General features: G+C 37.5%; 1 protein-coding gene across 1 annotated transcript in view; it reads left to right on the top strand.

Moving 5' to 3' along the window:
* tusc3 (tumor suppressor candidate 3) overlaps positions 1 to 14071 on the top strand; it is a 79005-nt gene that overhangs the window by 25920 nt on the left and 39014 nt on the right. The window contains exons 2-3 of the mRNA XM_067498079.1: positions 6213 to 6382; positions 13147 to 13264. Coding sequence (XP_067354180.1) covers positions 6213 to 6382; positions 13147 to 13264 — 288 coding nt within the window. The remainder of the gene's footprint in view (positions 1 to 6212; positions 6383 to 13146; positions 13265 to 14071) is intronic.

Below are 14071 nucleotides of genomic sequence, written 5' to 3'. Positions count from 1 at the left end.
GCACTGGCGCTAATGGGGATAATGTATAAAATAAAACAAAAACCACGGAGGGCTGACAGACAGTTATACGTGGACAAAGGCATGGAAAAATGCATTTATTTCAAATAATTGTTATTAAGCAGATAAGCCGACAAATCCCCACCCCCAGCTTCCCACTGCCAACCCACAGTATTTTTGGGAACTGCATATTATGGGCTGACAAATGCAGGGCTGGGAATATAGTGGGAGATGGAAATAAAGTCATAGGCAGACATACTGACATAAACACAAACACTATCAAAATGTGTAATAGTACTGTGTATTTGGTTACATTTCACTGTATTAAATGCTATCTCCCAGGATTTCACATAATTAAAATTTTTGCATTGTGTGCGTGTGTGTGCATGTGTGTTGTGTTCTGTTAAAAAGCTAACAAATAAAGGCTAAAACATATTTGTGTTGTGGTTGTTGGTGTAGAAATAATTCATGGTGTTCTTCTGCTCGCTTGTCCGTCTTCACCAGTGCCCATTGTCATCCTCATTTCTCCGCCCTCTCTTGTTCCCTTTTTGTTTTCCCACACCTTTCTTTTTCCCAGTCCTTCAAATTACCTGTTTAGAGCTTTATACTTTATATACACTTAAATTAAATCCTATGAATATCCTTATCTCTTTTAACCTCTAAGTCGCCCTTTTCTGCTCTTCCTCGGTTAAACCTACCCGTTACTATTTAAAAACAGTTATTAAAAATAATGTTACTTTGTCTCCTCATTTGTTCTGCCTTTGCTAAGCTTCTTTTGTGCCTGTGTATTTATAATAATTTTGGTTTCACTCAACACAGAAATTTGGCATCATTGAGACTCTGTAATTACCTGAAATGTACCTGCCATATTTGTCATACAAGCTAACTTTCAGTAATGAGAGAATTAAAGAAAATAGAACCTGATGCCCACAGCTAAGACCCATTAACCTACAGTAGATATCTATTTAGACCCCTCAGAGCAAAGGATTGAATAAATGGTGTTAGCAACTCCAACTGTCAGACTGGGGAAAGCTATTCTGTCCCACACACTTCTATGACACTGTTGAGCAAAGTAACAAAAGACTGGTCTTGACCGATTTCCCTAAAGTATTTAGGTTGTGTACTTCTACCATCACTGGACATAGTGTATCACATTTTGCTGTGTAGCTGCAGACTGCTCAGAGTGGCAATACTAACCCTTGTCCTCCATGACATTATTAAGATAACCAGTGGTAAAGTTGTGGCTGATAAAATAATAAAAACAAAAATAAGAAGATTCTAAAGATCATCATTAATACTCCTCACAGTGGATAAATTTAGGTCAAGTTACATGTGTTTTAATGAAGTTAACTTGGGGATTTGCATCTGCAGTTATGTCTTGGGGTGCAGTGGTGAGAAAGTACTAAAAATTAAAAACAAAATAACTGAAGAAGAGATTTTTGCATGTGACGGGAAGTTCAGTTTGTCTCTTGAGTCGTGGGCTCTGCGCTGATTGACAGACTCACTAACTCAGTGTTTAAGCAAATGACATAAACTTATTGATTCACTTTTTAGCCCATTCTTTAACTAAATGAACAGTGAGGTGAGTGAGTGGTTACCCAAATAGCTGAGTTATTAACTGCTTTGTCTGTGTTTGGGCTGTATACCTGTTTCTCAGAGTGACTACGATTCAATAATTGGCTAAATGATACATTAACAGCCTTTTATGATGGCCCCCTTGGCCTCTTACTATGTAGCCATTGTTGCATGGTCCGTTTTCCCTTACACTCAATGTGTCCTCCTTTTCCCATCTGTTATTTTTCTCCTTTCCTTACCTCATCCTGCTTCTATTTTTTTCTCCCAGTCAGTTACAAACTTTTTGCTTTTGTAGTTGTTTGATCTGTTCATATTCCCTTCCTCCTGTGTATGGATGCTCTGTGAGACAATAATTTTTTCTAAACTAATCTTTTTTGAATTTATTCAGACTTTATTTTTGATTCAGCCTTTATATATGGGTTTCCATAGTGAATTGTTTGTATTGAAAAAATATGAAAATCACAGGGAGTTGTCGAGAAAAAGATAACAGGAAATTGAAGTAAAGAAAAAAGTGCTGAATATTAAGTTGATTAATTAATATAAGAAGATATGAGTATTAAGCTTATTTCAGACACGAACTCTAGAGAATGTAAGGAGAATCCGGTCCTTCCAGTTCGACACTGTTGTTTTGTTTGTATGAATGAATGCGTTCTTTACCTTTAGTTCCTTCATCAACACCCCCATTTCACCATTTCATGGTGAATACTTTTCACAAATGAGCTCGGTCGGAGCTCGGAATTTGAACTAGAGAGCTGGCTGGGTGAAATCTGAGTAATGTCAGGGCCAGCAGATGTGAGCATTTCTGTTTACATATAAATCCCCTCCAGAAAAATTCTGGATATTGTCTGAATTCCAGTGCATGTCTTAAAGGGGCAATAGAGGAAAAGAGTAAATGAGGAACTATAGAGAGATTTAGACCACATTTCAATGCTGATGATTTTTTCACACACCCTGTGACCCCATAGTGTGTGTGTGTGTGTGTGTGTGTGTGTGTGTGTGTGTGTGTGTGTGCATGCACGCAAGCAAACAGTTACATGTGTATGCGCGTGAAAAAGACAGAGGTCATGACATTTATAGAGTGAGTAACGCACAAAGTAGGTTTCAACCAACCATTTGTGCATTTCACACACATGCACATACACACACCCTAGATGTGATTCATTTTAGGGCTCTCTGTGCTCAGTGGGGTAGAAAATAAATGTTTTTAATGGTCCTGGGCTGTTTGGAGCGTTTTTGTATTGCACATGTTTGTGTGTGTGGGTGAAATAAAGTACGGGAGCCACAACACTGATGTCAAGGAGTCACTTGAAGGACTAACATAAGATATGTAAATAGCCCTGTGCTTGAATTGCTTTTTAGAAATGTTTTTTAACTACTTTGTGGTTTAAAGGCGTCATTTTGTGTTATTATAGACAGTTGTGATTACTGTGAGTTCTCAGAGACTCTTCATATTTACTTTAACCAAAGAGACCCAGGCATTTTATTTGACTCAGTTATTGTTAGTTGCAGATATTTTATTTCTAATCCTGTCTCCTTCTTTAAGGTCAGGTTAGTATGAACCTAGCAGTTTTGTCTTCTTCTATTTGCTCTGTTAATTTGCTGCTGAAGCTTCTTCTCTGTAGTGCAAACCCAGCACTTTCTCTGTAAATGTTATATTCAGCATAATGTATAAATATACACAACATCATTGCGTCAACATACTCATTCCATATTTGTTTCTTGGTTTCTTAGGGTTTCTGTTTTTAATGAAAATACTATTCAAACTCACTAATCAGCCCAAATTGGCAAAAAAAAAAAGAATGAATCAAATGAAAAACAGATTGCAACATTTTAGGACTCTCCTTCGACCGAAGTGGGTTCTTGGTAATTGGGAGACTGGGTGAGATCTTCCAAGCAAGTGTTTTTCATGTTTACATGAGTTTAAAACACACATCAAGACGTGCTATTGCAGATATTCTCTCTTAACCATAGCCTCCCCTTTCCATTGTTTTTCAGCACCTCCGTCATCTCCTACACTTATTCTCTTTCAACATGATTATTTGTGTGTTTGTAGAACATGAGTAACACTGCATTATTATTGCTAGCATGACAGGCAACAAGGACCGACAGCTCTCCTTTTGGGTGCACACAGGCGAAAATGTGGTAGCTAAATTCATGAAAAAGAAGGAAAGGTGCACTTTCCTTCTATTTAGAGAAAGCTCTTTATATCTCCTGTAGACGTGCACAACAGTTTGTATGTGTTTGTTACTACTTCTCTTTGCTGTGTTTCTTAGTGAATCTCCTCCCTCATTATACATGGCCCATTAGTGCAGGATTGTGAAAAAAGCAGTACAGCAGAAACACATGTCATCCTGCTGTCTGTCTTTCTCTCTCTGTCATCTCATTTTTTTTTCTCTTTATCTGTTTTGTTTGTCTTTGTCAATCTCCTCTCCAGGCAGTTAACTGGACCGATTTAGTCTACAGCTCTGCTGTGTGTCTGCAGCTGGGCCTATGACCTGGGGTGGGTAGGTGTGGGTGTGTGTGGTGGTGATGGTGCTTGTTGTGGGAGAGAGATTTACTCCCTGATTTGCAGCAGGAGTACGGTGCAATGCTAAATTATTTAGCTACTGTCTAGTTGATTCAATATGAGCAAACTTTGTAGAGACGGGGAGTTAACATACAAACAGTATAGTGGTTTGGGACATTGCCACCATCAGCGTCTTAGATCTAGAAACTGGTATAAAATCACTGGGAAGGAACCACAGTCTCAAAACTGCTGCTTTCCTTCAGTTGTGCATCAAATGTCCTGTGTCCCAAATGAGATTTGCATGCATATGTTAGCTGGCAACTGAGAACGCGAAGCATGAAGAATGAAGGCTGTTTTACCCTTACTGAGAAAGTCAACACACTTAGCTAGCTCAGTAGGCAAGACATTTTAATAATACATTTTGAAGTAAACAATGAAATGGGCACAGCTATGTTAGCTACTTGTCCAGCTAAATAGAGCAAGCTCAGCATCCACCCTTTTTTTATTTGAATGCAGTAAGCATTCTGTCATTCACTCGAACAGTTCCTGAAGAAGTAAATTCTAAAACTTGCAGAGCATGCACTGATAATATGCCTGGACATGTAAACTTATTTACCACTAGCTTATGTTCCATTTTGCAGAAATGGAATAAGAAGAAATGTGAGAGTTTCAAAATGTATGAAAGAAGCTGAGATTGTGGACCAAGATCTTAAATGAAAAATACACGAGAAACCTTTACCACAAAGAAAGCCAGAGTTGTTAAAAACACTAATGGTTAAAAATGTTATGGCATAAATTAAAATATGCATCTGGTACAGTTTTTTTTTTTTTTAATCTACAAATTGATCAGCAGAGGTTGAACAACAACAAGTGTTTCATCAGCACTGTCAGTATTTCATCAGCCATCAGTTAAGAGCTCAAGTGTCCTGCTGTGACCCTTTAAACTTATACTGTGCATCTACTCTAGTGTGTACAGTAGAACTTTGTCACTATGCTGTAATCATTTCAGTTTTGGAAACCTTGCAAAGATCTTAGCTAGTGTGTACACATTTGTGCTGTGCGTATTTTACCTTGTGTTGTGATGCGGATTCTGTTATGACCTTTTAGCTGGGCTGGACTGAGTCACCATCAGACTACTACAGTTCACGCACATATGCAATTCAGACCAATAAAACACAATATATATATATGTATATGTGTATGTGTATATATATATATATATATATATATATATATATATATATATATATATATATATATATATATATATATATATATATATATATATATATATATATATATACGTATGTATATATATATATATATATATATATATATATATATATATATATATATACGTATGTATATGTGTATATGTATATGTGTATATATATATATATATATACATACACACACACACACACACACACACACATATATATATATATATATATATATATATATATATATATATATGTGTGTGTGTGTGTGTATATATGTGTGTGTGTATATATATATATATATATATATATATATATATATATATATATATATATATATATATATATATATATATATATATATATATATATATATATATATACATATATACATATATATACACACACACACACACACACACACACACACACACACACACCTAGAACACCCAGTCAGAGCTCCTTTTCTGTAAATAATTTGAGTTTGTTGTTATCTAAGTTTCTTTTTTACTCCCTATTAGTCAATACAGGCCAGCAGTCAAACTTATTAAAATGTATATTGGGTAACTCACATCTAGCAATACTGTGCTCTGTATAAGCCTTTCAAAGCAGCCATACAGACTACTATCTAGCCTCCATCTGCTTCTGGAATAGGATATTATAGATTTTAAGAGACATCGTCTGTTTTTCCAGACCAAATAAATCAAGGATGTTCTGTGTAAATACTAGAAAATATACTATCACATGAGTTAACGATGGCAGGAGTGTTTTTAACATTTTCCAGAATATAATTTTATTAATTTTTAACTTGTTTTATGACTTTGTTAGAGTCACTGGAATTACTTATCTTTGCCAATCTGAATCCTAATATGATCTGTTATCTTTTGTATCTTTTTCCTTGTCACTATGTTCAGAACCTGCTCTCAGAGAAGGTTGAACAAATGATGGAGTGGTCCTCTCGGCGTTCAGTCGTCCGAATGAACGGGGACAAGTTCCGTCGCTTTGTCAAGGCCCCACCCAGGAACTACTCTGTCATCGTCATGTTCACCGCCCTACAGCCTCAAAGGCAGTGCTCTGTCTGCAGGTACTCTACATGCATACAGACACGTGCACGCTCACACTCACACACTAATAGACTTGCACACATTTGAAAAAGGTATTTTCTAACAAACCATGGGTCACATTCACCTCTGGATAAAAGGAACTTCAACCAGACACGACTGAATAATTTCGACTGGACAAAACTGCCAAGATATAGTTCACTTACTTGCATAGTCAAAACATTTTAAGGCTTACAGGACATTTTCTATATACATTCCTGTTGTAAGCTTTAAAGTAAGAATGTCAAAAAATACCCCAAATTTAATTTCAAGATCAGATATTTGATTTGAACATTTAATTAAGAAAGTCCCATTAGAATGATACATTTGAGACATTTTAACTTTCTAACAAGTACAGTATTTCAGCACCATGGACAGCTTTGAACATTTCTACTGCTATACATAAAAAACTACTCTTGAGCTGTCCATGGTCCTAAAAGCATCTTTGCTCTTTTTAGTCAGTGCTGCCATGAGAACAAGTGTTGGGCATACAGCATCGCGTCCCAGATGCCAGATTGGTACAGTGTTTTCTCTCCAATGCTCAATCATAGTTATAGCAACTGGAGATAACTAAGACACTACTGAAAATTAATTAGGATGGGTAGTAATAAACTTAACTAACATTATCATGTGGCTGTACCCATATTTTTTTGTCAGTATAATAATAATCACACCACACTTTCGAAAACTTGTATAGTTAAATTTGAGTGGTCACTTGGCAAATCAACTTACTTGTATATCCAATTAAATTTATAAGTGTCCCGTCCCCTTCTTATACAAAAGATTTTTTGAAAATTAGTTGTCAATCAAACAGTGCGATGCTGTCTAGCTTGATGCTTGAAGCTTGAAGTTTTCAGTGTTGCCAACTTAGTGAAAAAAGGGACCAGCGACAAATCTAGCAACTGGGAGTCTTTTGGAGACTTTGACGTGACAGCACGTAGCATTCTCACTCTTCTCAACGAGCAGCAGGTTCTTCCATAGGCCCCCCCACGTCTAAAAGCAGTTACAGGCGGCCCAGTCCTTGTGCAACAGGCCCTCCCAGCTGCAGTCAGAGCAGATGTTCACCCCTTCACTGCATCCAGACTGCAAATGAAATGAATCGCACATGCACAAAGCCGCCACTGGTAACCATACCAGTGAGAGAATACGATGGAAAGACATGCATATAGACATGTGTGATGTTTTAATGCAAAATGTGATATGTGGACACCAACATTTTTTAAAGGTTCAGTAAAGCAGCTTATCAGTTTGTTTGGGATGAAATAAGCAATGAGAATAAATGTTAAAAAAACGTGAGTAGCTCTTGGCAATTTTCATTTTGTAAAAGTTGCTAGGAAAAAAGTTGGAGAGCCCTGTTATTGCATGTATATGTATGTATATGATGAAAAGGGAGAAATTTTTGCATTACATACACGGTGTAGTCGGATAGCCAAACTTCTTGTTATTTTTTCATACATTTTTAGGGTCACTTGAATTGGGGTTAGTGTTGTTCTTTCTTCAGTGGATTTTGATTTGGTTTTAAATTGCTTGCTTGCTTGTTTTTCATTTTCATTTTTAAAATTATTTTTACATTCATTATTTATGCCTTTGTGAAGCACTTTGAAACTGCAAATGGACAAAGTTGCATCTGAAGTGGTGGCTGCTCTGATATTTAGAAATCAACAAAATGTCTTTCTACAGTGTTCTTATTTAGCAAATTGAGATTTGAGTTGTGTAGATCTGTATTAAAGAATGCGGTAAATGATATTTAACTTGGTTTGTTTGGTTCTCGTTTGGGTACTACATATAAATAAATGACATTAAATGGCCTTCTGACTTTCCTATATTAAAATATCTCTCTACTTCTACCTAAAAAAAAAATGCCTCCAGATGACATCACTTGAATCACACTATGGAGGTTGTAATTATTGTTAACATGCTTTTCTACAGCTCCTCCACATCAACTTGTTATGATGTGGTTGATGTCATCTGGAGGATTTTTTTCAGCTAGAAGCAGGGAAATATTTTCATATAGGAACGTAAAAGGAAGGTTTAGAATACTTAATGTACATTTACACCCTAAATTAAAGCCATAAAAAGCAAGGTGAATATTGGTGAATTTGCTCTTTACTTTATAAAATAATAATTAAAGTTAGTTTGGGACCGGTTGTTGAGGGGTGCATTTGAAGCTGACAAAATGTATGACCGCTTGTTGTAGTGAAAATGTGCCCAGCATCTGTCTTTGGACTATAATCCAGGTAGCTGACCCATATCCTGGTGTGTTGGATAAAGTCTCTAATCAGCATTGACCTTCTCCATCGTGACCTGACCCATTACTCTAATCAGCCACTCTTCTACTACAGTCACTTGATACTTGATTAGATTAGTCATTCATCATTCATCATTCATGTCAGCACCTTTCAGCTTTCTGTCTGTCTCTGTCTCCTTTTTCCTTGTTAAATATATTTTGTAGAAGACAACTAAAACAGACACTCAACACTATCATTTCAGTAGTAACAGAACACACAGGCAGCCTTTGTGTGCTTCAATGGCATTATCATAATTGCCAAAAGTAGTTGCCAAAGCAGATTGTAAAAGGTGTACAGGTTTACTCACACATATGAATACAAGCCATTAGCATTTGCTGTAGGCTGACCCTCTACACAAAGATACTAGACACCTTGATGCTCACACACAGATGTTTATATGTTTTTTCGGAAATATATTTCTCTCCCTCTTAACAAGACAATAGTCTACTTGTTTAAATTAATTGCTAAATACATTCATTATTGTCAGCTGCTCTCACTCACCCTTATTGATTTCTTTTATTCCTTTTCTTTATTCTATCTGCTTCCTATTTTTTGTTTCTATCACTCACCCCATCTCTCTCATTCCTTTTCCCTAGGCCTTTTTTTCCTATTAGCATTAGAAATAGTATCTTATCATTAGTGCAAGAGAGAGAAAGAGAGAGAAGAATGTTAGATGATGACCTGAGAGCGTGTGTTAAGAGGACCATCAGGCAGTGAAAAAGATAAATTAATCACCAGGGTCCTTACTCCCACATCACTCTTAAGCTTTATCCCAGTTTCATACTACACACTAATTCCGAGTTTTTACCAAAATATTTATTTGACCCTAGAAACAAGACTAATCAAACTATACAGAAACATAATTACCCTATTGTAATTTTCAATTATCTTCTTCTTTTTTTCCTTTGGGCTGTTCCCTTTCAGGGGTCGCTACAGTGAATCATGTGCCTCCATCTAACTCTGTCCTCTGCATCCTCTTCTCTCACACCCACTAACTTCATGTCCTCTCTCACTACGTCCATAAATCTCCTCTTTGCTCTTCCTCTAGACCTCCTGCCTGACAGCTCCAACCTCAGCATCCTTCTACCAATATATTCACAGTCTCTCCATCTAAACATGTCCAAACCACCTCAATCTGGCCTCTCTGACTTTATCTCCAAAACATCTCATGAGCTGTCCCTCTGATGTCCTCATTCCTGATCATATCCATCCTCTTCACTCCCAAAGAGAACCTCCACATCAACAACTTTCTTTTCATTCTCACTGATACTCTTTTATCACACAACACACCTGACACTTTTCTCCACCCGTTCCAACCTGCCTGCACTCGCCTCTTCACCTCTTTTCCACACTCTCCGTTGCTCTGAACCCTAAGTACTTAAACTCCTGCAACTTCTTCACCTCTGCTCCCTGTAACCGCACCGTTCCACCTGGGTCCCTCTCATTCACACATTCCTCTGTTTTTCAGAGCAGACCTCCACCTCTCTAGATTTTCCTCCACCTGCTCCCTGCTCTCACTACAAATCACAATGTCATCTGCAAACATCATAGTCCATGGAGATTCCTGTCTAACCTCATCTGTCAGCCTGTCCATCACCACAGCAAACAAGAAGGGGCTCAGAGCCGATCCTTGATGCAGACCCACCTCCACCTTGAACTCCTCTGTCACACCTACAGCACACCTCACCACGGTCTTACAGCTCTCATACATGTCCTGCACCACTCTAACATACCTCTCTGCCACTCCTCATACAATACCACAGCTCCTCTCTCTGCACCCAGCAAATACTGCATCTGTTGTACTCTTTCTTGGCATGAAACCATATTGCTGCTCACAAATGCTCACCTCTGCCCTTAGCCTAGCTTCCACAACTCTTTCCCTTGTTCTTAAAAATGGGCGCACAGGAATACACAGGAATGGAAGTCTGGCTACACTCTCCCCTACCAATACTTTGTAGTCACTCATCTCGTTCAGATTACAACATCTACACAAGATGTCGTCCACCTGAGAGCTTCTACCTCTTATATGTCACGCTATGTTCCTGCCTCTTCTGGAAGAAAGTGTTCACTACAGCCATTTCCATCCTCTTTGCAAAGTCTACCACCATCTGTCCTTCTGCGTTTCTGTCCTGAAGACCAAGCCTGCCCATCACATTCTCATCACTTCTGTTCCCTTCACCTACATGTCCATTGAAATCTGCACCAATCACCACGCTCTCACCTCTGGGGATGCTCTGCATCACTTCATCTAACTCACTCCAGAATTTCTGCTTCTCTTCTAACTCAAATCCTACCTTTAGGGCATAACCACTAACACCACTAAACACCACACCTTGAATTTCCAGCTTCAGACTAATCAACTTAACAACTGGAACCCTGCTCTTAAGCAGCCTTGCTATCTTTCCATCTGGTCTTCCAAACATGCAGGGAAAATAGTTGATATACTGTATCATGTAAACTAACTGTCTATGCTTCCCTGTCAAAGTCCCAACATTCTAAGTCCCTACTGTCAGTCCTACACTTTTGGCTTTCCTCTTCTCCCTGCCTACAAACACGCCTTCCTCCTCTCCTTCTTCCAAACCCACAAAAAAGATTAGTGGTGAAGAATTTAGTAGCCACTTAAACTGAATGCTGGTGCACAACAACTTTCTCAGCTTTAACATATGTGGCTAACTAGTCTGAATATTTAACATGCACATCTGTCAGGTTTGGCTTTAGATTAGTGTCAAGTAGCTCACTAAAGATAACAGATATGTGGTGGATGGGGGACCTTGGGTAGAGCTGGCATTACAATATTTCTATAATTTATGCTGTTAACAAGTGAGGCTTTTTACTTACCAAGTTTGCAGACTGAGTTATCACCATGGAACTCTAGTGATATCTCACCTCACAAGGGCTCCCTCTCCTGCCTACTGTCTGTTGTGTGTGAAGAGGAGCTCAACACTTCCCTCATCTAAAAGTTGACAAAGAACAAAGTCTTTATCATAAACCCTGCAACTTCACATCAAATGCTCTAGTTCTATAGATCCCTAGTCACACACTACATAAAAAGCTAGAATAAACATCAATGGATTCATGTCCACATATTTTCTTGGATCCTAAGTTGCTCATTACCTGACCCTGGTCTGGTGCAAGAAAATCTTGTCTTTGACAGAAATGCCTAAAAGCTGGGCTGGTTATTTACATCAGTGTTTACCTTTTGCATTAGTGACATTGGTTTGTTGTTGATTGTTGCATGGATGGACCTCTAAGGAGCTTTACAACCCTAAACTGGATTTTTTTTTTGATTAAAATGATAGAAGGCTCCGATATAAATATTAAACTCTGATTATTAGGATACTTGTCAAAAAGCTAAATAAACATGAATACATACATGACATTGGTTATTAGCAGAGTAGAATACATATATCAGTGCAGTGGTGTCACAGACACAGATGATACCTTTTCTAATCCCTAACTTTCTAGTGGACTGGGTTTCTGCTTGATCTCTGCTGAGGCATATTGTAAAGCTACAGTCAGAAACAATCAAGTGACAGTGCAACAAAGAGACAGGTCTTTGGTATTTTACTTTTTATCTTGTCAAGCTGCAGGATAATGTGATAGACTTGTCTGACCATGACTGGTTAAAATAACAGCTTCATTAGGAAATGTTTGAAGGTAATACAAATACAATGAGTACAATACAAATGAGTTTCTAAAAAGAGAGGGGAGGAATTGAGAAATTAAAATGTGGCACCTTTACATGTCACAAAGACCAATTGGGTGAAGAGAGATACACTGGTAAGTATCCAATGCATAGTTTCCTTTTCTTTAAGTTCCCTTCACCCTATTCTTACTCTGTACCTTTTTTGACTCTTGCACTTTGTCTTTAGTTTGTTCAATTTCTGACTTTCTCTCATTTGTAATCTTTCTCTATCAACCCTATTTATATGATATTGTGGTTGTAGCCAGTTCTTCTTCTTCTTGGTGATTTCTGTTCTGCTTTTTCATAAAATGTATCTCTTAATGAATAAATACATTCATTTACTCATTTATGCAGTGTCTTCAACTCTGGCTTGACTCCCCTAACCACTTTGACCTCAATATTAAACACAAAGTAGATTATCATGTTTTTGATACCAAATTCAAATTGATCTTGACAAGGACTGACAAATAATTAATTACATTTACTTTTACATCCAATTTATATTTCAGTAATCTGCAGATTCTATTCAGTCTAGTAAGGAAAGTTATATAAATTATCTTTTTAGAACTTGACTGACTTCATCTGACTGGTAGTGACATCTGCTATCAAACAAATATACCTTTCACGGAAGAGCTAATTAATAATCGAATGCTTTTTATTGCCACTGTATTTGATTGTTTAGGGGAAAAATTTCTACTGTTACTTATTTTATCTGCTTGTAATTTAGATGAAAAATGATATATGACTTGTTTCCAATCTCATTGCCATTGTTTAGGCAGGCGAATGAGGAGTACCAAGTCCTGGCAAACTCATGGCGATACTCCTCTGCCTTTTCCAACAAGCTCTTCTTTACAGTAGTGGACTATGATGAGGGAGCCGATGTGTTTCAACAGGTAAGTAGTTATTAACTGATTTATTGATCTCAAATGTGTTCCAATAATCTTCCCGTCTTTACATCCACATGGGTAGGTAACTTATCACCCAGCTCAAGGGTTTAATGAACCACCTTCACATAGTTGTTTGAAATCCACAGAAAACAAAAGTAGTTTTGTTTAAAATCAGCTGGCTGCTGAGTTATTCAATAAAAACTCTCTTTCTTCCTCTGGGACTTTTTTGGAACATAAGGACAATTTATGTGACATATTGGCCCAAAAGATAATTGTGTTGGCAGAGGATTAGTTGTTTTCCATAGGACTTTCCAGGATGATGACGGCAATTTGTTCTGGCAAAATAATAGCTGGTAAAACTAAAAAAGTAAAACTCCATGTGTTCATTTCTTTGGCAACAAAAAGGAAGAAAAAAAGGAAGGTGTCACTGTGGGCCAATGATTTTTGGGAATGCCTTTTCTTTCCCTTATAATCCCCTGCTATTTTTCACTGTGGTTCGCCAGTGTTAAACAAAGACAGTAGCTGCCACATATGGCCTACAGTCCGTCTTTCCTCTCCATCATATTCACTGCAAGCCTTTTCATCCTGTTAAATCTGGTTATTTTCAGCAGTTCTTCTCCTTTTTACTTCTCTTCCTTCTTGGCTTTTTCCGTCCTACCCCACCCTTAGTTCCAACTAGCTGATTTCCCTTAGCAAGCAACTTAGAACTTCAGCATTATTTTAGCAAACAACATTTGAAAAAACAGAAAAAAGTACACACAGAAAAGTCATACATATGTATTGAACAACCGTCATCTACAACAACCTGCAATT

Source organism: Channa argus, chromosome 3 (assembly GCF_033026475.1).
Source record: "Channa argus isolate prfri chromosome 3, Channa argus male v1.0, whole genome shotgun sequence".
NCBI classification, from domain to species: Eukaryota; Metazoa; Chordata; class Actinopteri; order Anabantiformes; family Channidae; genus Channa; species Channa argus.
This window is presented reverse-complemented; position numbering and strand designations above follow the sequence as displayed.